General features: G+C 49.0%; 2 protein-coding genes across 9 annotated transcripts in view; both read left to right on the forward strand.

The window, feature by feature from the left end:
• LOC108644510 (oocyte zinc finger protein XlCOF6-like) overlaps nt 1-26,893 on the forward strand; it is a 47,664-nt gene that overhangs the window by 5,034 nt on the left and 15,737 nt on the right. The window contains exons 1-2 of one of the 8 annotated variants that reach the window (XM_031904348.1): nt 16,067-16,181; nt 16,226-16,233. The exons of 1 other annotated variant lie outside the window; for it this stretch is intronic. The gene's annotated coding sequence lies outside the window, so the exon portion shown is untranslated. Of the gene's footprint in view, nt 1-16,059; nt 16,334-16,557; nt 16,590-16,766; nt 17,058-26,893 lie in introns of those variants that run through there. 6 more of the 8 variants (XM_018094719.2, XM_031904347.1, XM_018094720.2 and 3 more) reach the window with 6 other exon arrangements.
• Nucleotides 544-2,861, forward strand: znf184 (zinc finger protein 184; the record flags this gene model as incomplete). Its single annotated transcript, NM_001171529.1, is given in 1 exon segment — nt 544-2,861. A coding segment is annotated over 1 exon segment (1,764 nt). The 3' UTR covers nt 2,594-2,861.

Below are 26,893 nucleotides of genomic sequence, written 5' to 3' on the forward strand. Positions count from 1 at the left end.
AAACAGGTATGGATGGTTTCATTAAAAAAAAACTTTATGTGTGGGTGGCAGGTCCCCTTTAAAGGGCACCTATTTGGTAAAAATGATTTTCCACACTGGAGGTGTGGCCTAATATAAATTTCCTTCAACTCTTAAATTAGAAGAAAAAAGGAAATTTTATGTTGCTCCGAAGTCCATTCCCCCAAACACATTGCTCTTCCGGCTGCTTCTTCTCTAGGTGGCGCAGGAGGCGGCGGCACACAGCATATTGTACTGGACGATGCCAGCCAATCCCCATCTAGTGCATAAGCCAACGGAGGTTTTGCAACCTTATAAGGAAATACATTGTTTAAACAGAGCTGTGATTGGCTATCCGCACGCAACTGGGTTTCTGGGAAAGGCTGTTAGGTCACGCCCACTGCTCAGCTGACCAAAGTTAATGAATGTTCTTATCACATATTTAAAGCAATTGCCACAATAATATTTATAATTCCTGCCATTATTTCCCAAAATGTGTATATGACTTGGTATTATGTTTCCTATCCGTGTCTCTGTTCTTCTTTTACCAGGACGTTGCTTCATGATAAGAGTCATCAAAACCTACTGGTTAAGTCTCTGAAGGCCACGTGGGGACATTATAGTAGGACACAGTGTGGAAGAATGTGTAAGGCTGGCACAGCACAAACCCAGGCTGAGTAGGAGTGTGAGCCAACTGCATGGAATGAGGGTCACTGACTGAGCTCACATTGATTGGTTGGATGTGGGAAAGGCTTCTCTGTGATTGGTCATCTTCTCATCCACCTCTGTGCTTGTTCTGGAAAGAATAGGCTTTACCTGCAGAGACAAGAGGATGGACACCCAGGGGAAACATTTGGCCAATAAGGAGTGTGGGCAGGACTTTGGTACTGAGCCCAATCCTCTCACCGGTACTGAATGTGGGGAAACATCATCTCTAACCAAAGACTGTCAGGGGCAAAGAAACATTTCTACAAGAAAAAAACCCTTTGAGTGCACAAAATGTGGGAAAGGCTACATCAGTAGGATTGCCCTACTCACTCACCAGAAAAGTCACACAGTGGGGAAACCTTTCACTTGCACAAAATGTGGCAAGAGTTTCCATCGAAAAGCCAACCTTCTCTGCCACCAGCGCGTCCACTCAAAGAAGAAACCTTTTACTTGTAACGAATGTGGGAAACGCTTCTCTCAAAAAAGTTTACTTGTCAATCACCAGAAAACTCACACGGGGGAGAGAAATGTCACTTGTCCAGAATGTGGGAAAACTCTGTCTTCCAGTGGCAGCCTTCATAATCACCTCAAAATACACACAGGGGAGAAACCATTCACTTGTACAGAATGTGGCAAAGGCTTTACTCAAAAGAATAACCTTGTATCTCATATGTACATACACACAGGGGAGAAACCTTTTGCTTGTACAGTATGTAGCAAAGACTTTGCTCAAAAGAGTAGTCTTTTATCTCATATGAAAATACACACAGGGGAGAAACCATTCACTTGTACAGAATGTGGGAAAAACTTTGCACACAAGAGCAGCTTCCTAAGTCACCTGCAAACCCACACTGGGGAGAAACCATTCACTTGTACAGAATGCGGGAAAGGCTACTTCAGCAGGATAACCCTTCTCGCTCACCAAAAATGTCACACACAGGAGCCTTTCATTTGCACAAAATGTGGCAAGAGCTTTAGTGCAGAAAGCAGCCTTTTTCGTCACCGACATGTCCACAACGTCGAACAAACATTTTCTTGTAAAGAATGTGGTAAATGCTTCAATCAAAAAAGGCTCCTTATCGGGCACCAGAATATTCACACGGGGGAGAGAAATGTCACTTGTCCAGAATGTGGGAAAACTCTGTCTTCTAGTAGCAGCCTTCATATTCACCTTAAAACACACACAGGGGTGAAACCATTCACTTGTACAGAATGTGGCAAAGGCTTTACTCAAAAGAATCGCCTTGAATCTCATATGAAACTACACACAGGGGAGAAACCATTCACTTGTACAGAATGTGGCAAAGGGTTTACTCAAAAATGTTACCTTAAGTCTCATATGAAAATACACACAGGGGAGAAACCATTCACTTGCACAGAATGTGGGAAACAGTTTACACGCAAGGAAAGCCTCTTAGGTCACCTGAATCTCCACACTGGGGTGAAACCATTCACTTGTTCAGAATGTGGCAAAGGCTTTGCTAAAAGGAGTAGCCTTGTACCTCATATGAAACTACACACGGAGGAAAAAAATTTCTCTTGCACAGAATGTGGGAAAAAATTTGTACAGAAGGCTGGCTTGGTATATCACCTGAAAATCCACACTGGGGAAAAATTGTTTTGTACAGAATGTGGAAAAGGGGTTCGCAGTAAGAGCCACCTAGCATCTCATATGAAAAAACACACAGGGGAGAAACCCTATACTTGTTCAGAATGTGGCAAAAGCTTTGCTCAAAGGAATAACCTTGTATCTCATATGAAAATACACACAGGGGAGAAACCATTCACTTGTACAGAATGTGGCAAAGGCTTTGCTAAAGCTGTAGGTCTCCAAAAACATAAGTGTGTTCACCAAAAGGAGAAGAAACCTTTAATGTGTACAGAATGACAGGAATCTTATTTGTTTGTTATTTCTTGTGCCGTACCGGGAAATTAGGGGAACTGAAGGTCCTTCATGTTTGGTCCTTGCGAGTTAGAGAATTAGATTCCCAGTGAACATTATATTGCAGTATTGATTCAATAGAGTGTAAGCTCTGATAAACAGGGCCCTCTAATATCAGTGAGTATTTGTATGTAATTGTATGATTGATGTGTACACCCTTCTATTATATGGCCCTGTTGAATATGCTGGTGCTTTATAAATATGTGTTAATAAACATTTTTCGCAAGTCTAGGATTATTGGAGGAATTTTCATTTTCAGAAAGTACAATTTATATAGCCAATACATACAATATAAACTAATCTACAGCCTACAGGGAACTAATGAAAGTATAGCATGTACGTGTGTATGTGATGCCTAGGGGTATGTGTGTATATGGGAAAGAGCTGTGTAGTGCCCAGGGCTACACAGCGGGGTATTTATATAAACTATAGTAGGGTTTCTGTAGCAAACACCCCAGCTGTACCAGTGCAGGAATAGCTGCCCCCGGGGCTACACAGCGGGGTATTTATATAAACTATAGTAGGGTTTCTGTAGCAAACACCCCAGCTGTACCAGTGCAGGAATGGCTGCCCCCGGGGCTACACAGCGGGGTATTTATATAAACTATAGTAGGGTTTCTGTAGCAAACACCCCAGCTGTACCAGTGCAGGAATGGCTGCCCCCGGGGCTACACAGCGGGGTATTTATATAAACTATAGTAGGGTTTCTGTAGCAAACACCCCAGCTGTACCGGTGCAGGAACGGCTGCCCCCGGGGCTACACAGCGGGGTATTTATATAAACTATAGTAGGGTTTCTGTAGCAAACACCCCAGCTGTACCAGTGCAGGAATGGCTGCCCCCGGGGCTACACAGCGGGGTATTTATATAAACTATAGTAGGGTTTCTGTAGCAAACACCCCAGCTGTACCAGTGCAGGAACGGCTGCCCCCGGGGCTACACAGCGGGGTATTTATATAAACTATAGTAGGGTTTCTGTAGCAAACACCCCAGCTGTACCGGTGCAGGAACGGCTACCCCCGGGGCTACACAGCGGGGTATTTATATAAACTATAGTAGGGTTTCTGTAGCAAACACCCCAGCTGTACCAGTGCAGGAACGGCTGCCCCCGGGGCTACACAGCGGGGTATTTATATAAACTATAGTAGGGTTTCTGTAGCAAACACCCCAGCTGTACCAGTGCAGGAATAGCTGCCCCCGGGGCTACACAGCGGGGTATTTATATAAACTATAGTAGGGTTTCTGTAGCAAACACCCCAGCTGTACCAGTGCAGGAATGGCTGCCCCCGGGGCTACACAGCGGGGTATTTATATAAACTATAGTAGGGTTTCTGTAGCAAACACCCCAGCTGTACCAGTGCAGGAATGGCTGCCCCCGGGGCTACACAGCGGGGTATTTATATAAACTATAGTAGGGTTTCTGTAGCAAACACCCCAGCTGTACCGGTGCAGGAACGGCTGCCCCCGGGGCTACACAGCGGGGTATTTATATAAACTATAGTAGGGTTTCTGTAGCAAACACCCCAGCTGTACCAGTGCAGGAATGGCTGCCCCCGGGGCTACACAGCGGGGTATTTATATAAACTATAGTAGGGTTTCTGTAGCAAACACCCCAGCTGTACCAGTGCAGGAATGGCTGCCCCCGGGGCTACACAGCGGGGTATTTATATAAACTATAGTAGGGTTTCTGTAGCAAACACCCCAGCTGTACCGGTGCAGGAACGGCTACCCCCGGGGCTACACAGCGGGGTATTTATATAAACTATAGTAGGGTTTCTGTAGCAAACACCCCAGCTGTACCAGTGCAGGAACGGCTGCCCCCGGGGCTACACAGCGGGGTATTTATATAAACTATAGTAGGGTTTCTGTAGCAAACACAGAACTATTTATAGCAACAGTACATTTTATTGTAATTCATTTTATACACTTTTATTTTTGGTGTTACTGTTCATTTTGTTAAACATGAAACTGTTGGATAGGCCAGTTTGATTGTAGCAATGTTTATTTATACAAAGAGAGTATTCCAAATGCATGGTTGTTGCATATCCTGTATACTTTGTCTATTGTCCCAAGGCATGTTAGTCTTATAACCCTGAAACATTCTTATCAGTAGTAGCTCTGTTATCTCTAAGAACAGAACAGGCAGAGGGGCCCAGTTGGCCAACACACCCATGGGGCCCCTTGTTACAAGCTCAATGGCTCATCAACAGTAAGGAGAAAACATTCTTATACAGGTATAGGACCCATAATCCAGAATGCTCGGGACCAAGGGTATTCCGGATAAGGGGTCTTTCTGTAATTTGGATCTCCATCCCTTAAGTCTACTAAAAAATGAATAAAACATTATTTAAACCCAATAGGATTATTTTGATTATTTTGCATCCAATGAGGATTAATTATATCTTAGTTGGGATCAAGTACAGGTACTGTTTTATTATTACAGAGAAAAGGGAATCATTTAACCATTAAATAAACCCAATAGGGCTGTTCTGCCCCAATAAGGGGTAATTATATCTTAGTTGGGATCAAGTACAGGTACTGTTTTATTATTACAGAGAAAAGGGAATCATTTAACCATTAAATAACCCCAATAGGGCTGTTCTGCCCCCAATAAGGGGTAATTATATCTTAGTTGGGATCAAGTACAGGTACTGTTTTATTATTACAGAGAAAAGGGAATCATTTAACCATGAAATAAACCCAATAGGGCTGTTCTGCCCCCAATAAGGGGTAATTATATCTTAGTACTGTTTTATTATTACAGAGCGGCCCTCCACCATGTATGCTCGAGAAATTCCGGCCCTCGGCACGGCAGAAGTTGGACAGCACTGCCTCAGCCTATCCAGGCAAGGAACCACATCCATACTTTATCTGAGGTGGGAAAATAACTTTTTTGTTTATTTACTCTGGAATGGATACTTTGAATGTCTATGTATGAGAAGTTCAGACTTTGTCTGATAGCAGGTACAACTCTTCCTATCGTACAATTTCCCCATGTTCCCATAGGGAGCCATGAGTAAGCTCAGTTTCCACAAATATAGTAGAGCTATCTTCATCTTCTCCTCGGTCAGGGCAGGAACACCTGGGGCACAAGAATAGGGATGTAGCGAACTGTTCGCCGGAGAACTAATTCGCACGAAAATCGGGTGTTCGCAAGTTCGCAAACTTTTCACGATGTTCGCAATTTTGGGTTCGCCTTAGCTGGAGCCAAATTTTGACCTCTCACCCCAGAGCCAGCAGATACATGGCAGCCAATCAGGCAGCTCTCCCTCCTGGACCACCCCCGGACCACTCCCTTCCATATATAAACCGAAGCCCAGCAGCCATTTTACATTCTGCCTGTGTGTGCTTGATGAGTTAGCATAGGGAGAGAGCTGTGCAGGGGTTTGAGGGACAGTTTAGGTAGCTTTGCTGACTAGTAATCTACTTACTACTGCTCTGTATGTAGCTGCTGTGGGACAGCTGTCCTGCTGATCATCTGCTGTATCCCAATAGTCCTTGTAAGGACTGCTTTTATTTTCTGATTACTGTTACTCTTCTTTTCATTGTGTATTGCAGCTCCGTCTGTGTGTGTTGGAGACAGGTGTGCTGCTCATAGTAGTGCACTAAGCACCAACCACACATTCACATCATTTTTTTTATTTGTGTTTTTTTACTTTGCTACTGTAATTTATAGAGCCCAGTGCTATTAGTCTAGCTGTGTTGGGGACTGGTGTGCTGCTCCTAGTAGTTCACCCCCAGCACCAACCAGAGATCACTTTTTTTTTATTATTATTATTTTTTTATTTAACTTACTGTTCTTTAATGTGTCCAGTGCTGTTTGCTGTTATTCATAGTAGTGCACCAAACACGTTACACATAGTAGTGCACCAAACACGTTACACATAGTAGTGCACCAAACACGTTACACATAGTAGTGCACCAAACACGTTACACATAGTAGTGCACCAAACACGTTACACATAGTAGTGCACCAAACACGTTACACATAGTAGTGCACCAAACACGTTACACATAGTAGTGCACCAAACACGTTACACATAGTAGTGCACCAAACACGTTACACATAGTAGTGCACCAAACACGTTACACATAGTAGTGCACCAAACACATTACACATAGTAGTGCACCAAACACGTTACACATAGTAGTGCACCAAACACGTTACACATAGTAGTGCACCAAACACGTTACACATAGTAGTGACATTGCAATAAAATCACCTGAGCGATGTTTTTCCACCAGCAATAATATATTCCATATCCACTACTGCGGCGTTTTGTCTTTGCGTGTGAACCGGCTGTAACCTTTACACGACTTGATTGGCATGTAGGCGCCGGACGTTTTAAAGCAGTTTATTACACAAGTTTAGAAATGTAGTGTGATTTCTGCCCTTTACAGCACAAAACGCAACGCTGTGTCAACAACGTATTTTTCAGAGAAATTTTTGCCCTTGATCCCCCCCCGCATGCCACTGTCCAGGTCGTGGCACCCTTTAAACAACTTTAAAATCAGTTTTCTGGCCAGAAATGGCTTTTCTAGGTTTTAAAGTTCGCCTTCCCATTGAAGTCTATGGGGTTCGCAAAGTTCGCAAAAGTTCGCACTTTTTGGTGGAAGTTTGCGAATGTCATGAATCGGCGACGCTCCCTACCTGGCGTGCGGCGGCGTCCTCTCTCCCGGCGCGGCGAATCCAAGATGGCGGCGCCCAGGGCTCCACGTGGGCGCAAGGACGCCGGCGCGATGACGTCACGCGCTATGGCGCCAAATTCAAACTTAAAAGGACGCCAGAGACCCAGGTTCAATGCCCGAGTATAGCTCAACATACCTATTGTGTTCCTGGGTCTCTAATATTCTCATCTGCTTCCTGTTGCTGTTTATTTGCCTGTTCCTGACCTTGAACCTTGCTGCCTGCCTTAAGTGACCTTTGCCTGAACCTGACCTCTCTATTGGATTACCCTGCATCTGTACTTCGCTCAGACTCGCTGGAAGCGGCCTTCCTCCTTGATCCTGACTTCACCCTTCCCGTGGGTGCCGGAGGCGCCCGCTGACATTATACTCTGGCCATGGATCCCGAGGAAGCAGTACTGGACGTCGGAAGAGCCCTTCGCGGGCTGGCGTCCCGTATGGAGGCGTATGAATCCCAGCAAGTCAGAATTGGGCAAGTACTTGATTCCATTTTGTCCCGTTTGCCCACTACTCCCGCTGTCGCGGAAATTCCTCCTGCTGTGGTGGTTCCTCTGCCAGCGATGCCGCCAGCTCGTGAGCCACGAATACCTCCTCCTCCGCGCTACAGTGGCAATCTGCAGGCCTGCAGGGGATTCGTGACTCAATGCCAGATTCAGTTTGAGTTCCAACCTTCCCAATTCTCCTGTGAGCGAGCGAAGGTGGGCTACGTTATGTCTCGTCTGGAGGGCAAACCACTGGAATGGGCAACTTCTCTCTGGGAGAGTCAGTCACCCCTGACATTTGATGTGAAGGAATTTCTACAGATGTTCAGAACCATCTTTGATGCCCCTGGTCGGGTCGCTACTGCCTCTTCACGCCTGCTGCAAATCCGCCAGGGCAGTCTCGGTGCCAGTGAGTATGCCATAGACTTTAGAACCCTCATGGCGGAAACTTCCTGGAATGAGGAGGCTTATAAGGCAGTCTTCTACCAAGGCCTATCGTCCCGTCTGAAGGATGACCTGGTATCCAGAGATCTACCTGACTCCCTTGAAGATTGCTCTCGCTATTAAGGTAGACACTCGCCTTAAAGAACATCAGGCTGATAAAGAGCGGAGTAAAAAGTCTCATCCAGTCCTGGCTCCGCGCTTCCAGAACCCTATGATACCCCCGTCTTCTCCGCAGTTTACCACTTCCCCTTCGGAGGAACCCATGCAACTTGGGAAGGCTCGACTATCTGCACAAGAGAAGCTTCGGAGACGCCTTTCCGGCCTATGTCTATACTGCGGCGGACAATCCCACTTAGCGGTTTCCTGCCCTGTCAAGCTGGGGAATACTCCTGCTTCAAGTAAGACTGTTGTTTCTTTTGCTGGTAGTATTGTTCCTAAGTCAGCGGAACAATCTCACCAATTTCATGTTCCTGTGCAGATCCGGTTGCCCTCCCAGGCAATTCCAGTCTCAGCCTTCCTTGATTCAGGAGCTGCAGGAAACTTTATGGACTTGGCATTCGCAAAAAAGGTTGGCATTTCCCTCTTTCCAGTGACTCCTCCTATTCGGGTCCTCGCCATCGATGACAGACCTCTCTCCACGGACACCATCACTTTAACCACCGGTGAACTATCTGTCCAGATTGGAGCACTACATCTGGAAAAGATGTCATTCCTGATCATTCCATGTCCTTCGTCTCCTGTTGTGCTGGGGTTGCCATGGCTACGACTCCATAACCCCTCCATTGACTGGTCATCGGGTCAAATCTCCCATTGGAGTCAGTACTGCCAAAGACATTGTTTAATTCCTCAGCCACTCCAGCGGGTTACAGTCTCCTCTACGAGTCTTTCAGCTCTGCCCTCCGTCTACAGGGACTTCTCTGATGTTTTTTGTAAAAAGTCAGCAGAGTTTCTTCCCCCGCATCGGCGGTATGACTGCCCTATTGATCTCCTTCCTGGAATCATGCCACCCCGTGGGCGGACCTATCCCTTATCCCCTGCAGAGACCGCTGCCATGAAGGAGTATATCTCTGAGAATCTCCAGCGTGGATTTATCCGTCCTTCTACCTCTCCAGCAGGAGCTGGCTTCTTTTTTGTTGAAAAGAAGGACAGTGGACTCCACCCCTGTATTGACTACCGGGGTCTCAATAAAATAACTGTTAAGAACAGATACCTTTTACCCCTTATTTCAGAACTTTTTGACCAACTAAAAGGGGCCAAGTTTTTCTCTAAGTTGGATTTCCGTGGGGCCTATAATCTCATCAGGATCCGAGAGGGCGATGAGTGGAAGACGGCTTTCAATACCCGTGATGGGCATTACGAGTACCTCGTGATGCCCTTCGGCCTCTGCAACGCTCCAGCCGTCTTCCAAGAGTTCGTAAACTATATTTTTCGGGACCTCCTGGGGAAGTCTGTTGTCGTGTACCTGGATGACATCCTTATCTTCTCTCAAGATTTGGAGACCCATCGCTCCCAAGTCAAAGAAGCCCTTTCTCGCCTTAGAGAAAATTCTCTTTTCGCCAAGTTGGAGAAATGCACTTTCGAAGTACCAAAGATCTCCTTCCTGGGCTACATTATCTCGTCTAGGGGCTTCAAAATGGATCCTGCCAAGGTATCTGCTATCCAGAAGTGGCCACTCCCCCAGAGTACTAAAGCAATCCAGAGGTTTATAGGATTTGCGAACTATTACCGCCAATTCATTAAAGGCTTTTCTTCCCGCATTGCTCCTATCCTTTCCCTCATCCGCAAAGGAGGGAGACCCAATTGTTGGCCTCCTGTGGCCCTTGAAGCCTTCCAGTCCCTGAAGGATGCCTTCATTTCGGCCTCTGTTCTTCGACACCCAGAGCCTCATCTACCCTTCTTTATTGAAGTCGACGCCTCTGATGTAGGAGCAGGTGCTATTCTTTCCCAGAGACATTCTGCAGATGGTAAGCTCCATCCATGTGCATACTTCTCCAAGAAGTTTTCCTCCGCCGAGCAGAATTACAACATTGGGAATCGTGAACTCCTGGCTGTCAAACTCGCCCTCGAGGAATGGCGACACCTCTTAGAGGGAGCATCTCATCCGGTCACGATCTATACCGATCATAAGAACCTAGAATTTCTACAGTCTCTAAAGAGACAGAATCCCCGTCAGGCGAGGTGGTCGCTTTTCTTCTCCCGTTTCAATTTTGTCCTGACGTATCGTCCTGGGACCAAGAATCGGAAGGCAGACGCCCTGTCCCGAAGTTTCTCCCCAGAGGATCGTCTACCTATAGAGCAGGAGCCTATCATTCCATCAATCACAAATATTGCTAAGCCAGTCTGCCGCTCCTCCAGATACTCCCATAGGGATGGCATTTGTACCTCCTGAGTTACGCCTTCCCATTCTCCAGCAGACTCATAGCTCCAAACAAGCTGGCTACCCTGGTTCTGAAAAAACTCTTGAACTTCTTCGACGCCTAGTTTGGTGGCCGACCATCCGCAAGGATGTCCGAGACTTTGTCGCAGCTTGTACTGTATGCGCCACCACTAAGGCCAGCCACTCTCGACCCTGCGGTCTTCTGCATCCATTGCCAATACCCTCTCGCCCATGGACGCATTTGGGTATGGACTTTATTGTGGAGTTGCCGCCCTCCTGTGGTAACACTGTCATTTGGGTAGTGATAGACCGCTTCAGCAAGATGGCACACTTCGTTCCCTTGAGGAAACTCCCCTCGGCTGTAGAACTGGCTCAACTCTTCATACAGCATATCTTTCGTTTGCATGGTTTCCCTGTGGAAATTGTCTCCGATAGGGGGTCTCAGTTTGTGTCCAGATTTTGGCGCTCCTTGTGCAAGTCTCTGGGAGTATCTCTTCAGTTCTCCTTGGCCTATCACCCTCAGACCAATGGGGCAGCAGAGCGTGTAAACCAAGCTCTTGAACAATTCCTGCGAAACCATGTTTCCCTTTGCCAAGACGACTGGTCGGATTTACTCCCATGGGCAGAATTCGCTCACAACAATGCCAGTCATTCCTCCACTGGAAGATCTCCTTTCTTGTCGGTGTATGGTCAACATCCTTTGGCCTTCCCTCAAGATTTTCTCCTCTCCGAAGTTCCCGCTGCAGATGACCAGGCGGCTCACATGTCTGTTATCTGGGCTGCCACCAAGTCTAATTTGGAGAAAAGTTCCCTGGTACACAAGACCTTCGCTGATCGTCGGAGAAAGCCTTCCCCTCCATACAAGGTTGGTGAAAAAGTCTGGCTGTCTTCCAGGAACATCCGCTTGAAGGTACCATCTCCGAAACTGGGTCCCAAGTTCCTGGGTCCCTTCTCCATCTCTGAGGTGATCAATCCCGTGGCAGTCCGGCTACAACTTCCCCCAGAGATGCGGATTCCTAACGTGTTCCACGTCTCCTTGTTGAAACCAGTGGTGCTCAATCACTTCTCCTCTGCTCAGTCCCCTCCTTCTGCCATCCTCGTGGATGGTCAGCAAGAGTACGAAGTTGAGAAGATTCTAGATTCTAGGCTCTCCAGGGGATCACTTCAATACCTCGTCCAATGGAAGGGATTCGGCCCTGAAGAATGCTCCTGGGAGAAAGACTCTGATGTACATGCTCCTCGTCTTGTGAAGGCGTTCCATGGTCAATTTCCTCAGAAGCCTCGGCCTAGTGGTCCAGTGGGGGGGGGGCACTGTCATGAATCGGCGACGCTCCCTACTTGATCCTGACTTCACCCCTCCCGTGGGTGCCGGAGGCGCCCGCTGACAGCGAACGGGTTCGCAAACTTTTTTTGTGAGGTTCGCTACATCTCTACACAAGAAGCATTCATTCTCCCACACCAACAAAAATCATTACAATTACCCTGCATCTTATCACATTTCTTTCCCATAGTAGAGTAGCATTTTCACAATCTGTGTTTCCTACATGAATCTTAGGCAAGTACATTAAGTGATTGTATGATAGTAAACATGGGTCCTACGCATATGGTGGGTGTATCTAGTGACCCTGTTATCTCCAAATATGTTCCCTGCTCACTAATTGAATTTTGTATCTATTGAGACTTCATAGCTATAATCTCTAAGACTAAGATCATTCATAGAGATAGGTGTCCCTACTAAAGGTATCCCCTCGTGGTTGTCTGGAACATGTGAACATCTCCAGCAGTCAGTAGTATGTAACTGCTTTGCAGCCTGCTGGTATAAGAGCCAAAGACCATTTGCCAATTTGTTACTGGTGTAAGGCAAAGATAAGATTACATTTACCCAGAATAACAATATAACAGATTATTAAAGTCCTTTCTTCCTGATGGTGATCCTCTTCGCCCAAAACAGGCCCACCGGTGTCAAAACCTGAAACTGGGACCGTTGATTAACAGACTAATGGGATTATTGTTACCACTCTCGTCTGACTTACTTTAAAGATGCTTTTTATCCTCTTGATTCCAGGAAGGACTGAATCAGTCTCCTTAGTTGTCTCTCTGTTGGTTTGCTCTGGTCTTCGATCTCGTTAGGGGGTGAGAGTGCAGGGACAAGTTCAGACTCTGTCACTGGAGATAGCACTCTGCTCGGGCTCTCAGTCATTGGAGATAGCGCTCTGCTCAGGCTCTCAGTTATTGGAGATAGCGCTCTGCTCAGGCTCTCAGTCATTGGAGATAGCGCTCTGCTCGGGCTCTCAGTCATTGGAGATAGCGCTCTGCTCAGGCTCTCAGTCATTGGAGATAGCGCTCTGCTCAGGCTCTCAGTCATTGGAGATAGCGCTCTGCTCAGGCTCTAAGTCATTGGAGATAGCACTCTGCTCGGGCTCTCAGTCATTGGAGATAGCGCTCTGCTCAGGCTCTCAGTTATTGGAGATAGCGCTCTGCTCAGGCTCTCAGTCATTGGAGATAGCGCTCTGCTCGGGCTCTCAGTCATTGGAGATAGCGCTCTGCTCAGGCTCTCAGTTATTGGAGATAGCGCTCTGCTCAGGCTCTCAGTCATTGGAGATAGCGCTCTGCTCGGGCTCTCAGTCATTGGAGATAGCGCTCTGCTCAGGCTCTCAGTCATTGGAGATAGCGCTCTGCTCAGGCTCTAAGTCATTGGAGATAGCGCTCTGCTCAGGCTCTCAGTCATTGGAGATAGCGCTCTGCTCTGGCTCTCAGTCATTGGAGATAGCGCTCTGCTCTGGCTCTCAGTCATTGGAGATAGCGCTCTGCTCAGGCTCTAAGTCATTGGAGATAGCGCTCTGCTCAGGCTCTCAGTCATTGGAGATAGCGCTCTGCTCTGGCTCTCAGTCATTGGAGATAGCGCTCTGCTCTGGCTCTCAGTCATTGGAGATAGCGCTCTGCTCAGGCTCTCAGTCATTGGAGATAGCGCTCTGCTCAGGCTCTCAGTCATTGGAGATAGCGCTCTGCTCTGGCTCTCAGTCATTGGAGATAGCGCTCTGCTCTGGCTCTCAGTCATTGGAGATAGCGCTCTGCTCTGGCTCTCAGTCATTGGAGATAGCGCTCTGCTCTGGCTCTCAGTCATTGGAGATAGCACTCTGCTCTGGCTCTCAGTAGGACTTCATGGGAGAAATACCTTCTTAGGGCCGTGACAGACAGGGAGATTAGTCACCCGCAACAAATCTCTCTGGTGGTGGGCAACTAATATCCCCGATATCCATCCCACCGGCTAGAATGTAAATCGTCGGTGGGACAGCATACGAGGCGCAGCATTTTGCCAAAGTTGCCTTAAGAGTAAACTTTGGCGATTTCAGCGCCACTTATGTTATCTCACTGGCGATTTATATTCTATTCATGATCCCATGGCAGCCAATCATTAGCCTTGTTTTAGCAGAACTATGTCTCTCTGTCCATCTTTAGGCTTAAGTGTCTCACTGTCTCAGCACAATAGCCCAGAAAGGAATCTCTCTGGTAAAAGAATGGCTCAATGAAAAAATCAGAAAGGGTGTTCAACAGCAAGGAGAAAACATTCTTACTTCAAAAACCCCTCTAATATTAAATGATATGAACAAGATGGAGTAAAGTAACAAGATGATTTCTTTTGTCTTTCACAATGTGTATGACAAAGCTTGGATTGACGTAATGTGGTTGTTTGTGGGAAACACTTATATTTGCCTATTTGTGTCTGTAAGTTACCCTCCCATATAGATTGTAAGCTCTACGGGGCAGGGACCTCCATCCTCTTGTTTTTGACTCTTATTGCAACTGTATCTTTTATTTATTTGTCTTTATTGTAATACTTTGTATTTATTATCTTAATAACCCCGTTTGTATTAATGTATTCTACTGTACAGCGCTGGGTACATAAGTAGCACTTTATAAATAAAGATATACATACAAGTAGGAATCATGGGTAATTTAGAAATCTGCCTGCTAATATACATGGGGGAAAGTGCTTGTATTTACCACAGACTTTTGTTGCCACATTACAATTTAGGAATAATGCAATGTGCGACAAAACCCTAATAATCTTGTAGGGTTGGAAATGTGTTAGAAAAATAGTTTCTCTAACAAAATCCAGTCCAACCTTTTAGGCTTAAAGGAACAGTAACACCAAAAACGAAAGTGTATAAAAATAATTCATATATTATGTACTATTGCCCTGCACTGGTAAAAGTTGTGTGTTTGCTTCATAAACACTACTACAGTTTATATAAATACCCTGCTGTGTAGCCATGGGGGCAGCCATTTAAATTGAAAAAAGGAGAAAAGGCACAGGTTACTAAGCAGATAACAGATAAGTAGCATAGATTCCAATTGTATTCTACACAGTTTATCTGGTATCTTCTTATGTAACCTGTGCCTTTTCTCCTTTTTTCAATTTAAATGGCTGCCCCCATGGCTACACAACAGCTATTTCTATTAACTACAGTAGTCTTTCTGAAGCAAACACACAACTTTTACCAGTGCAGGGCAGCAGTACATTATATTTTAATTATTTTAAAACATTTTTATTTTTTAGTGTTACTGTTCCTTTAATAAAGGAAGGATTTTATTCCAGCTATACAAGATAGAGTAACAGACAGACAAAGAGTTCTGAGATACTGCAACAAAGCAGTGAGAGGTCTGAGAGAGAATTTCTTCCCTCCCTCGTATTGGTAATTCAATACCTTTCTCTTGTTGAGAATCTTCCTCTCTTAGTTTATATGTGAGTCTGGATGTTTAAATCTTCTCCATGGTGGTGGAAGAATAAGTCAAGATGAGTTGAGTTGAGCTCAGCTACAATGAAACTTTTGGCGCAGTCTTTTATACAGTTTTAGCTGAGGAATTCCTTTGATGAACTTCTGAGCCAATGGGAAATTAGTCTTTTGTCTTTAAATGAGGAGGCCCTTTGGTGTAACCACCACAAGGTGTCACTGTTCACATATGACGTAGAACCAATATTCCCCTATCTTGCATATCTCCTTAAATAACCCCAAATTTACAATATTATTGAAATAATTTAAAGAAACATATACCCAATAATTGATTAACAATATAAAGATTAATAGTCTTAAAACATATAATACAAAGTATATAACAAACACATTATGGATTCAGAGGTAAAATGTATGTATAAAACATGATCTTTAACGGATGTAGGGGCCCATAAATTCCTAAGACTTTACCTAATTTCCTTTTGTTTTTTCAGCTGTTGGGGCCCCTAACTCAGGTCCTGAGAACCCTCTTGTGTGTACATCCCTTATCTTCATTATGTTATTTCATCTGGTTCTCCAAAATACCATACGGTTTACATTCTGCCAGTCCCTGTGTATCCATATGCAGTTTGTAATAGTGTGGGAGGGGCACAGAATCCAGGGATGTACTAAACAGTTTCACTTCCTTTCCCCCCATTCCCACCCCCAGCAGCTGGAATGTGATCCCTCAAAGGGAGAGGATGGAAAGTGTTTCACTGGTATAACTGCTGTCTCACCCCGTGTGTCCCTGCTCTGCTGTCTCTCCCCTGGGTGAGTGATTCCCCCTGTTCCCTGCACTGCTGTCTCTCCCCTAGGCTCCCGGGTGATTCCCGCTGTTCCCTGCACTGCTGTCTCTCCCCTGGGCACCCGGGTGAGCGATTCCCCCTGTTCCCTGCACTGCTGTCTCTCCCCTGGGCTCCTGGGTGAGTGATTCCCCCTTTTCTCTGCACTGCTGTCTCTCCCCTGGGCTCCCGAGTGAGTGATTCCCCCTTTTCTCTGCACTGCTGTCTCTCCCCTGGGCTCCTGGGTGAGTGATTCCCCCTGTTCCCTGCACTGCTGTCTCTCCCCTGGGCTCACGGGTGATTCCCGCTGTTCCCTGCACTGCTGTCTCTCCCCTGGGCTCTCGGGTGAGCGATTCCCCCTGTTCCCTGCACTGCTGTCTCTCCCCTGGGCTCCCGGGTGTGTGATTCCCCCTGTTCCCTGCACTGCTGTCTCTCCCCTGGGCTCCCGGGTGAGTGATTCCCCCTGTTCCCTGCACTGCTGTCTCTCCCCTGGGCTCCCGGGTGAGTGATTCCCCCTGTTCCCTGCACTGCTGTCTCTCCCCTGGGCTCCCGGGTGAGTGATTCCCCCTGTTCCCTGCACTGCTGTCTCTCCCCTGGGCTCCCGGGTGAGTGATTCCCCCTGTTCCCTGCACTGCTGTCTCTCCCCTGGGCACCCGGGTGAGCGATTCCCCCTTTTCTCTGCACTGCTGTCTCTCCCCTGGGCTCCCGGGTGAGCGATTCCCCCTGTTCCCTGCACTGCTGTCTCTCCCCTGGGCTCCCGGGTGAGTGATTCCCCCTGTTCCCTGCACTGCTGTCTCTCCCCTGGGCACCCGGGTGAGCGATTCCCCCTTTTCTCTGCACTGCTGTCTCTCCCCTGGGCTCCCGGGTGAGCGATTCCCCCTTTTCTCTGCACTGCTGTCTCTCCCCTGGGCACCCGGGTGAGCGATTCCCCCTGTTCCCTGCACTGCTGTCTCTCCCCTGGGCTCCCGGGTGAGTGATTCCCCCTGTTCCCTGCACTGCTGTCTCTCCCCTGGGCTCCCGGGTGAGTGACTCCCCCTGTTCCCTGCACTGCTGTCTCTCCCCTGGGCTCCCGGGTGAGTGACTCCCCCTTTTCCCTGCACTGCTGTCTCTCCCCTGGGCTCCCGGGTGTGTGACTCCCCCTGTTCCCTGCACTGCTGTCTCTCCCCTGGCCTCCCGGGTGAGTGATTCCCCCTGTTCCCTGCACTGCTGTCTCTCCCCTGGCCTCCCGGGTGAGTGACTCCCCCTGTTCCCTGCACTGCTGTCTCTCCCCTGGGCTCCCGGGTGAGTGATTCCCCCTGTTCCCTGCACTGCTGTCTCTCCCCTGGGCTCCCGGGTGAGTGATTCCCCCTGTTCTCTGCACTGCAGTCTCTCCCCTGGGCTCCCGGGTGTGTGATTCCCCCTGTTCCCTGCACTGCTGTCTCTCCCCTGGGCTCCCGGGTGAGTGATTCCCCCTGTTCTCTGCACTGCTGTCTCTCCCCTGGGCTCCCGGGTGATTCCCCCTGTTCCCTGCACTGCTGTCTCTCCCCTGGGCTCCCGGGTGATTCCCCCTGTTCCCTGCACTGCTGTCTCTCCCCTGGGCTCCCGGGTGATTCCCCCTGTTCCCTGCACTGCTGTCTCTCCCCTGGGCTCCCGGGTGATTCCCCCTGTTCCCTGCACTGCTGTCTCTCCCCTGGGCTCCCGGGTGAGTGACTCCTCCTGTTCCCTGCACTGCTGTCTCTCCCCTGGGCTCTCGGGTGAGTGATTCCCCCTGTTCCCTGCACTGCTGTCTCTCCCCTGGGCTCCCGGGTGAGTGATTCCCCCTGTTCCCTGCACTGCTGTCTCTCCCCTGGGCTCCCGGGTGAGTGACTCCCCCTGTTCCCTGCACTGCTGTCTCTCCCCTGGGCTCCCGGGTGAGTGATTCCCCCTGTTCCCTGCACTGCTGTCTCTCCCCTGGGCTCTCGGGTGAGTGATTCCCCCTGTTCCCTGCACTGCTGTCTCTCCCCTGGGCTCCCGGGTGAGTGATTCCCCCTGTTCCCTGCACTGCTGTCTCTCCCCTGGGCTCCCGGGTGAGTGATTCCCTCTGTTCCCTGCACTGCTGTCTCTCCCCTGGGCTCTCGGGTGAGTGATTCCCCCTGTTCCCTGCACTGCTGTCTCTCCCCTGGGCTCCCGGGTGAGTGACTCCCCCTGTTCCCTGCACTGCTGTCTCTCCCCTGGGCTCCCGGGTGAGTGATTCCCCCTGTTCCCTGCACTGCTGTCTCTCCCCTGGGCTCCCGGGTGAGTGATTCCCCCTGTTCCCTGCACTGCTGTCTCTCCCCTGGGCTCCCGGGTGAGTGATTCCCCCTGTTCCCTGCACTGCTGTCTCTCCCCTGGGCACTTTATAGCCCTGGGATAGTTTGAGAGGGAGCTGTGGGTCTGGGAATCAGTTTATCCTTATGGGATTTATTGCTGGAGATTCCAGAGTATGGGGGGGGGTGATGCTGCTGATACTGTGGGAAGGGATGAATCCATTGGGGGCAGAGAGACGGGCAATGAGTTTCCTCTGTAAAATGTAAAGTATCTCTAGCAAAATGTGTGTAAGTTATATGGGCAAAGAGCCACTAGTTACAGGAACCACATCAATTATAATTGTAACTAAATAACTGACACGTGAATTATATGGCTGAGTGTGAGTGTGTGCCTGAGTGTGAGTGTGTGTGCCTGAGTGTGAGTGTGTGCCTGAGTGTGAGTGTAGGCTTGAGTGTGAGTGTGTGCCTGAGTGTGAGTGTGTGTGCCTGAGTGTGAGTGTAGGCTTGAGTGTGAGTGTGTGCCTGAGTGTGAGTGTAGGCTTGAGTGTGAGTGTGTGCCTGAGTGTGAGTGTGTGTGCCTGAGTGTGAGTGTGTGTGCCTGAGTGTGAGTGTGTGCCTGAGTGTGAGTGTGTGCCTGAGTGTGAGTGTAGGCTTGAGTGTGAGTGTGTGCCTGAGTGTGAGTGTGGGCCTGAGTGTGAGTGTGTGCCTGAGTGAGTGTGCCCTTTGTTGTTGGATCTATAGCCCCCAGCAGGATACACCTCACCCCAAGGTGAAATGTTCCACATGTTGATTCCTTACATTCCAGATTTAAGGAACAGTGATGTGAGTAGATGTGGGGGGTTGGGGGGGGCCATATTGGCTTTTAACCCCTTCAGGCCTGGTGTATAACCAGTTTCTGTGCCACTTAAAGTCCTACATCCTCCCTGGAACAGATCATTCCACTGTAGGAAAAAAATTTTTAAAGGAGACATATCCTATAAAAATTATGAATGTGCCAGGGAATTATACTCCTCTAGATATAGAAGGATTGTGCTTAAAGTTGTGTTTCTGACTGATTTATTGAGAAATTCCCCCAAACCCCACTAGCCCCGCCCATCTGTTCCACTTCCTGCTGGCTGAATTCTCTGGATGAGCTGGGGAGCCGGCGGCCCTCCATACCCTGCACTGTAGGATAGGAACCAATCAGCAGCTAGGCTGACCTGATAGGGAACTGAAGCCTGTCTGTGCTTGTGTGACTGCAGGGCTGTGATTGGCTCTCCCCCTCCTACTGTGCTTCTGGCAGGGACCGTTAGGACACGCCCACCCCTCATGTGAAACCCAGACAGGGACCTGAGAGGATCTATAGGGAGCTCCAATAAAGGGGCCATTGTTACAGATAGGGTTAATGTTTAGCCCAAAGGGAAACCAGCACCGTATATTATTCATAATTGCCTACAAAATTAGGGTTTTCCCATTTATCCAATATGTCTCCTTTAAATGGGAAATATAATTCCAACTTTCCAATGTGCATTCAGATTATTTTTTTGTAAAATGAATCTGTTTAAAGGGGAGATAGTGAGTGAGAAACAATATTGTGCCAGTGACTTGTACTCATATAAATGTATTAGGAATGGGCTAATACTTAATCCCCCCAAACTGCTATATAAACCGGCAGAGTTTACTTTCATCAAAGCTACAGACAATGTATAATGAATGTATATAGGGAATGGGATTAGAATTATAGCTCCTTTCATTAGGAAAACAGGGATTCTGGGGTCTGTATCCCCTTCCCACAGAGCAGCTTTTTTTTTCCCATAAAACCTACAGGTCTGGGTTATTGGGGGTTAAACATTTGCCATTTTGTGTATCAGTGTCACTTGCTCTGGTAATTGTGCGATTAATTATCCCTATCAGCATTGCCAGCTCTTATTATATTCCCCTTAATATATATATTTCCTAAGTATCTACCCCCTTAGCTAATTTGCTAAGTATCTACAACAGCCATATATATACTCTGCCTGCCTATTAGTTCCTACCCCAGTGAGCTTACAATCTAAGGTCCCTATCACATTCCCACCAGTTCCTGCCCCAGTGAGCTTACAATCTAAGGTCCCTATCACATTCCCATCAGTCCCTGCCCCAGTGAGCTTACAATCTAAGGTCCCTATCCCATTCCCATCAGCCCCTGCCCCAGTGAGCTTACAATCTAAGGTCCCTATCACATTCCCATCAGTCCCTGCCCCAGTGAGCTTACAATCTAAGGTCCCTATCCCATTCCCATCAGTCCCTGCCCCAGTGAGCTTACAATCTAAGGCCCCTATCCCATTCCCATCAGTCCCTGCCCCAGTGAGCTTACAATCTAAGGTCCCTATCACATTCCCATCAGTCCCTGCCCCAGTGAGCATACAATCTAAGGCCCCTATCACATTCCCAACAGTCCCTGCCCCAGTGAGCTTACAATCTAAGGTCCCTATCACATTCCCATCAGTCCCTGCCCCAGTGAGCTTACAATCTAAGGTCCCTATCCCATTCCCATCAGCCCCTGCCCCAGTGAGCTTACAATCTAAGGTCCCTATCACATTCCCATCAGCCCCTGCCCCAGTGAGCTTACTGTCTAAGGTCTCAATCACATTCCCATCAGTCCCTGCCCCAGTGGAGCTTACAATCTAAGGCCCCTATCCCATTCCCATCAGTCCCTGCCCCAGTGAGCTTACAATCTAAGGTCCCTATCACATTCCCATCAGCCCCTGCCCCAGTGAGCTTACAATCTAAGGCCCCTATCACATTCCCATCAGTCCTTGCCCCAGTGAGCTTACAATCTCAGGCCCCTATCCCATTCCCATCAGTCCCTGCCCCAGTGAGCTTACAATCTAAGGTCCCTATCACATTCCCATCAGTCCCTGCCCCAGTGAGCTTACAATCTAAGGTCCCTATCCCATTCCCATCAGCCCCTGCCCCAGTGAGCTTACAATCTAAGGCCCCTATCACATTCCCATCAGTCCTTGCCCCAGTGAGCTTACAATCTCAGGCCCCTATCCCATTCCCATCAGTCCCTGCCCCAGTGAGCTTACAATCTAAAGTCCCTATCACATTTCCATCAGTCCCTGCCCCAGTGAGCTTACAATCTAAGGTCCCTATCACATTTCCATCAGTCCCTGCCCCAGTGAGCTTACAATCTAAGGTCCCTATCCCATTCCCATCAGTCCCTGCCCCAGTGAGCTTACAATCTAAGGTCCCTATCCCATTCCCATCAGTCCCTGCCCCAGTGAGCTTACAATCTAAGGTCCCTATTACATTCCCATCAGTCCCTGCCCCAGTGAAGCTTTCAATCTAAGATCCCTATCCCATTCCCATCAGTACCTGCCCCAGTGAGCTTACAATCTAAGGCCCCTATCCCATTCCCATCAGTCCCTGCCCCAGTGAGCTTACAATCTAAGGTCCCTATCACATTCCCATCAGTCCCTGCCCCAGTGAGCTTACAATCTAAGGCCCCTATCACATTCCCATCAGTCCTTGCCCCAGTGAGCTTACAATCTCAGGCCCCTATCCCATTCCCATCAGTCCCTGCCCCAGTGAGCTTACAATCTAAGGTCCCTATCACATTCCCATCAGTCCCTGCCCCAGTGAGCTTACAATCTAAGGTCCCTATCACATTCCCATCAGTCCCTGCCCCAGTGAGCTTACAATCTAAGGTCCCTATCCCATTCCCATCAGTCCCTGCCCCAGTGAGCTTACAATCTAAGGTCCCTATCCCATTCCCATCAGTCCCTGCCCCAGTGAGCTTACAATCTAAGGTCCCTATTACATTCCCATCAGTCCCTGCCCCAGTGAGCTTACAATCTCAGGCCCCCATCACATTCCCATCAGTCCCTGCCCCAGTGAGCTTACAATTTCAGGCCCCCATCACATTCCCATCAGTCCCTGCCCCAGTGAGCTTACAATCTAAGGTCCCTATCACATTCCCATCAGTCCCTGCCCCAGTGAGCTTACAATCTAAGGCCCCTATCACATTCCCATCAGTCCCTGCCCCAGTGAGCTTACAATCTCAGGCACCCATCACATTCTCATCAGTCCCTGGCCCAGTGAGCTTACAATCTAAGGTCCCTATCACATTCCCATCAGTCCCTGCCCCAGTGAGCTTACAATCTAAGGCCCCTATCACATTCCCATCAGTCCCTGCCCCAGTGAGCTTACAATCTAAGGCCCCTATCACATTCCCATCAGTCCTTGCCCCAGTGAGCTTACAATCTCAGGCCCCCATCACATTCCCATCAGTCCCTGCCCCAGTGAGCTTACAATCTAAGGTCCCTATCACATTCCCATCAGTCCCTGCCCCAGTGAGCTTACAATCTCAGGCACCCATCACATTCTCATCAGTCCCTGGCCCAGTGAGCTTACAATCTAAGGTCCCTATCACATTCCCATCAGTCCCTGCCCCAGTGAGCTTACAATCTAAGGTCCCTATCCCATTCCCATCAGTCCCTGCCCCAATGAGCTTACAATCTAAGGTCCCTATTACATTCCCATCAGTCCCTGCCCCAGTGAAGCTTTCAATCTAAGGTCCCTATCCCATTCCCATCAGTCCCTGCCCCAGTGAGCTTACAATCTAAGGTCCCTATCGCATTCCCATCAGTCCCTGCCCCACTGAAGCTTTCAATCAAAGGTCCCTATCCCATTCCCATCAGTCCCTGCCCCAGTGAGCTTTCAATCTAAGGTCCCTATCCCATTCCCATCAGCCCCTGCCCCAGTGAGCTTACAATCTAAGGTCCCTATCCCATTCCCATCAGACCCTGCCCCAGTGAGCTTACAATCTAAGGTCCCTATCCCATTCCCATCAGTCCCTGCCCCAGTGAGCTTACAATCTCAGGCCCCCATCACATTCCCATCAGTCCCTGCCCCAGTGAGCTTACAATCTAAGGTCCCTATCCCATTCCCATCAGTCCCTGCCCCAGTGAGCTTACAATCTAAGGTCCCTATCACATTCCCATCAGTCCCTGCCCCAGTGAGCTTACAATCTAAGGTCCCTATTAAATTCCCATCAGTCCCTGCCCCAGTGAAGCTTTCAATCTAAGGTCCCTATCCCATTCCCATCAGACCCTGCCCCAGTGAGCTTACAATCTAAGGTCCCTATCCCATTCCCATCAGTCCCTGCCCCAGTGAGCTTACAATCTCAGGCCCCCATCACATTCCCATCAGTCCCTGCCCCAGTGAGCTTAAAATCTCAGGCCCCCATCACATTCCCATCAGTCCCTGCCCCAGTGAGCTTACAATCTAAGGTCCCTATCACATTCCCATCAGTCCCTGCCCCAGTGAGCTTACAATCTAAGGCCCCTATCACATTCCCATCAGTCCCTGCCTCAGTAAGCTTACAATCTAAGGCCCCTATCCCATTCCCATCAGTCCCTGCCCCAGTGAGCTTACAATCTAAGGCCCCTATCCCATTCCCATCAGTCCCTGCCCCAGTGGGCTTACAATCTAAGGTCCCTATCACATTCCCATCAGTCCCTGCCCCAGTGAGCTTACAATCTAAGGCCCCTATCCCATTCCCATCAGTCCCTGCCCCAGTGAGCTTACAATCTAAGGCCCCTATCCCATTCCCATCAGTCCCTGCCCCAGTGAGCTTACAATCTAAGGTCCCTATCCCATTCCCATCAGTCCCTGCCCCAGTGAGCTTACAATCTAAGGCCCCTATCACATTCCCATCAGTCCCTGCCCCAGTGAGCTTACAATCTAAGGCCCCTATCCCATTCCCATCAGTCCCTGCCCCAGTGAGCTTACAATCTAAGGTCCCTATCACATTCCCATCAGTCCCTGCCCCAGTGAGCTTACAATCTAAGGTCCCTATCACATTCCCATCAGTCCCTGCCCCAGTGAGCTTACAATCTAAGGTCCCTATCCCATTCCCATCAGTCCCTGCCCCAGTGAGCTTTCAATCTAAGGTCCCTATCCCACTCCCATCAGACCCCGCCCCAGTGAGCTTAAAATCTAAGGTCCCTATCCCATTCCCATCAGTCCCTGCCCCAGTGAGCTTACAATCTAAGGTCCCTATCCCATTCCCATCAGTCCCTGCCTCAGTGAGCTTACAATCTAAGGCCCCTATCCCATTCCCATCAGTCCCTGCCCCAGTGAGCTTACAATCTAAGGCCCCTATCCCATTCCCATCAGTCCCTGCCCCAGTGAGCTTACAATCTAAGGTCCCTATCACATTCCCATCAGTCCCTGCCCCAGTGAGCTTACAATCTAAGGCCATCACATTCTCATCAGTCCCTGGCCCAGTGAGCTTACAATCTAAGGTCCCTATCACATTCCCATCAGTCCCTGCCCCAGTGAGCTTACAATCTAAGGCCCCTATCACATTCCCATCAGTCCCTGCCCCAGTGAGCTTACAATCTAAGGCCCCTATCACATTCCCATCAGTCCTTGCCCCAGTGAGCTTACAATCTCAGGCCCCCATCACATTCCCATCAGTCCCTGCCCCAGTGAGCTTACAATCTAAGGTCCCTATCACTTTCCCATCAGTCCCTGCCCCAGTGAGCTTACAATCTAAGGTCCCTATCACATTCCCATCAGTCCCTGCCCCAGTGAGCTTACAATCTAAGGTCCCTATCCCATTCCCATCAGTCCCTGCCCCAGTGAGCTTACAATCTAAGGTCCCTATTACATTCCCATCAGTCCCTGCCCCAGTGAAGCTTTCAATCTAAGGTCCCTATCCCATTCCCATCAGACCCTGCCCCAGTGAGCTTACAATCTAAGGTCCCTATCCCATTCCCATCAGTCCCTGCCCCAGTGAGCTTACAATCTCAGGCCCCCATCACATTCCCATCAGTCCCTGCCCCAGTGAGCTTACAATCTCAGGCCCCCATCACATTCCCATCAGTCCCTGCCCCAGTGAGCTTACAATCTAAGGTCCCTATCACATTCCCATCAGTCCCTGCCCCAGTGAGCTTACAATCTAAGGTCCCTATCCCATTCCCATCAGTCCCTGCCCCAGTGAGCTTACAATCTAAGGTCCCCATCACATTCCCATCAGTCCCTGCCCCAGTGAGCTTACAATCTAAGGTCCCTATCCCATTCCCATCAGTCCCTGCCCCAGTGAGCTTACAATCTAAGGTCCCAATCCCATTCCCATCAGTCCCTGCCCCAGTGAGCTTACAATCTAAGGTCCCTATCCCATTCCCATCAGTCCCTGCCCCAGTGAGCTTACAATCTAAGGTCCCTATCACATTACCATCAGTCCCTGCCCCAGTGAGCTTACAATCTAAGGTCCCTATTACATTCCCATCAGTTCCTGCCCCAGTGAAGCTTTCAATCTAAGGTCCCTATCCCATTCCCATCAGTCCCTGCCCCAGTGAGCTTACAATCTAAGGCCCCTATCACATTCCCATCAGTCCCTGCCCCAGTGAGCTTACAATCTAAGGTCCCTATTACATTCCTATCAGTCCTTTCCCCAGTGAGCTTACAATCTAAGGTCCCTATCACATTCCCATCAGTCCCTGCCCCAGTGAGCTTACAATCTAAGGCCCCTATCACATTCCCATCAGTCCCTGCCCCAGTGAGCTTACAATCTAAGGCCCCTATCACATTCCCATCAGTCCCTGCCCCAGTGAGCTTACAATCTAAGGCCCCTATCACATTCCCATCAGTCCTTGCCCCAGTGAGCTTACAATCTCAGGCCCCCATCACATTCCCATCAGTCCCTGCCCCAGTGAGCTTACAATCTAAGGCCCCTATCACATTCCCATCAGTCCTTGCCCCAGTGAGCTTACAATCTCAGGCCCCTATCCCATTCCCATCAGTCCCTGCCCCAGTGAGCTTACAATCTAAGGTCCCTATCACATTCCCATCAGTCCCTGCCCCAGTGAGCTTACAATCTAAGGTCCCTATCACATTCCCATCAGTCCCTGCCCCAGTGAGCTTACAATCTAAGGTCCCTATCCCATTCCCATCAGTCCCTGCCCCAGTGAGCTTTCAATCTAAGGTCCCTATCCCACTCCCATCAGACCCCGCCCCAGTGAGCTTAAAATCTAAGGTCCCTATCCCATTCCCATCAGTCCCTGCCCCAGTGAGCTTACAATCTAAGGTCCCTATCCCATTCCCATCAGTCCCTGCCTCAGTGAGCTTACAATCTAAGGCCCCTATCCCATTCCCATCAGTCCCTGCCCCAGTGAGCTTACAATCTAAGGCCCCTATCCCATTCCCATCAGTCCCTGCCCCAGTGAGCTTACAATCTAAGGTCCCTATCACATTCCCATCAGTCCCTGCCCCAGTGAGCTTACAATCTAAGGCCATCACATTCTCATCAGTCCCTGGCCCAGTGAGCTTACAATCTAAGGTCCCTCTCACATTCCCATCAGTCCCTGCCCCAGTGAGCTTACAATCTAAGGCCCCTATCACATTCCCATCAGTCCCTGCCCCAGTGAGCTTACAATCTAAGGCCCCTATCACATTCCCATCAGTC

Source organism: Xenopus tropicalis, chromosome 6, assembly GCF_000004195.4.
Source record: "Xenopus tropicalis strain Nigerian chromosome 6, UCB_Xtro_10.0, whole genome shotgun sequence".
In the NCBI taxonomy this organism is placed as follows: Eukaryota; Metazoa; Chordata; class Amphibia; order Anura; family Pipidae; genus Xenopus; species Xenopus tropicalis.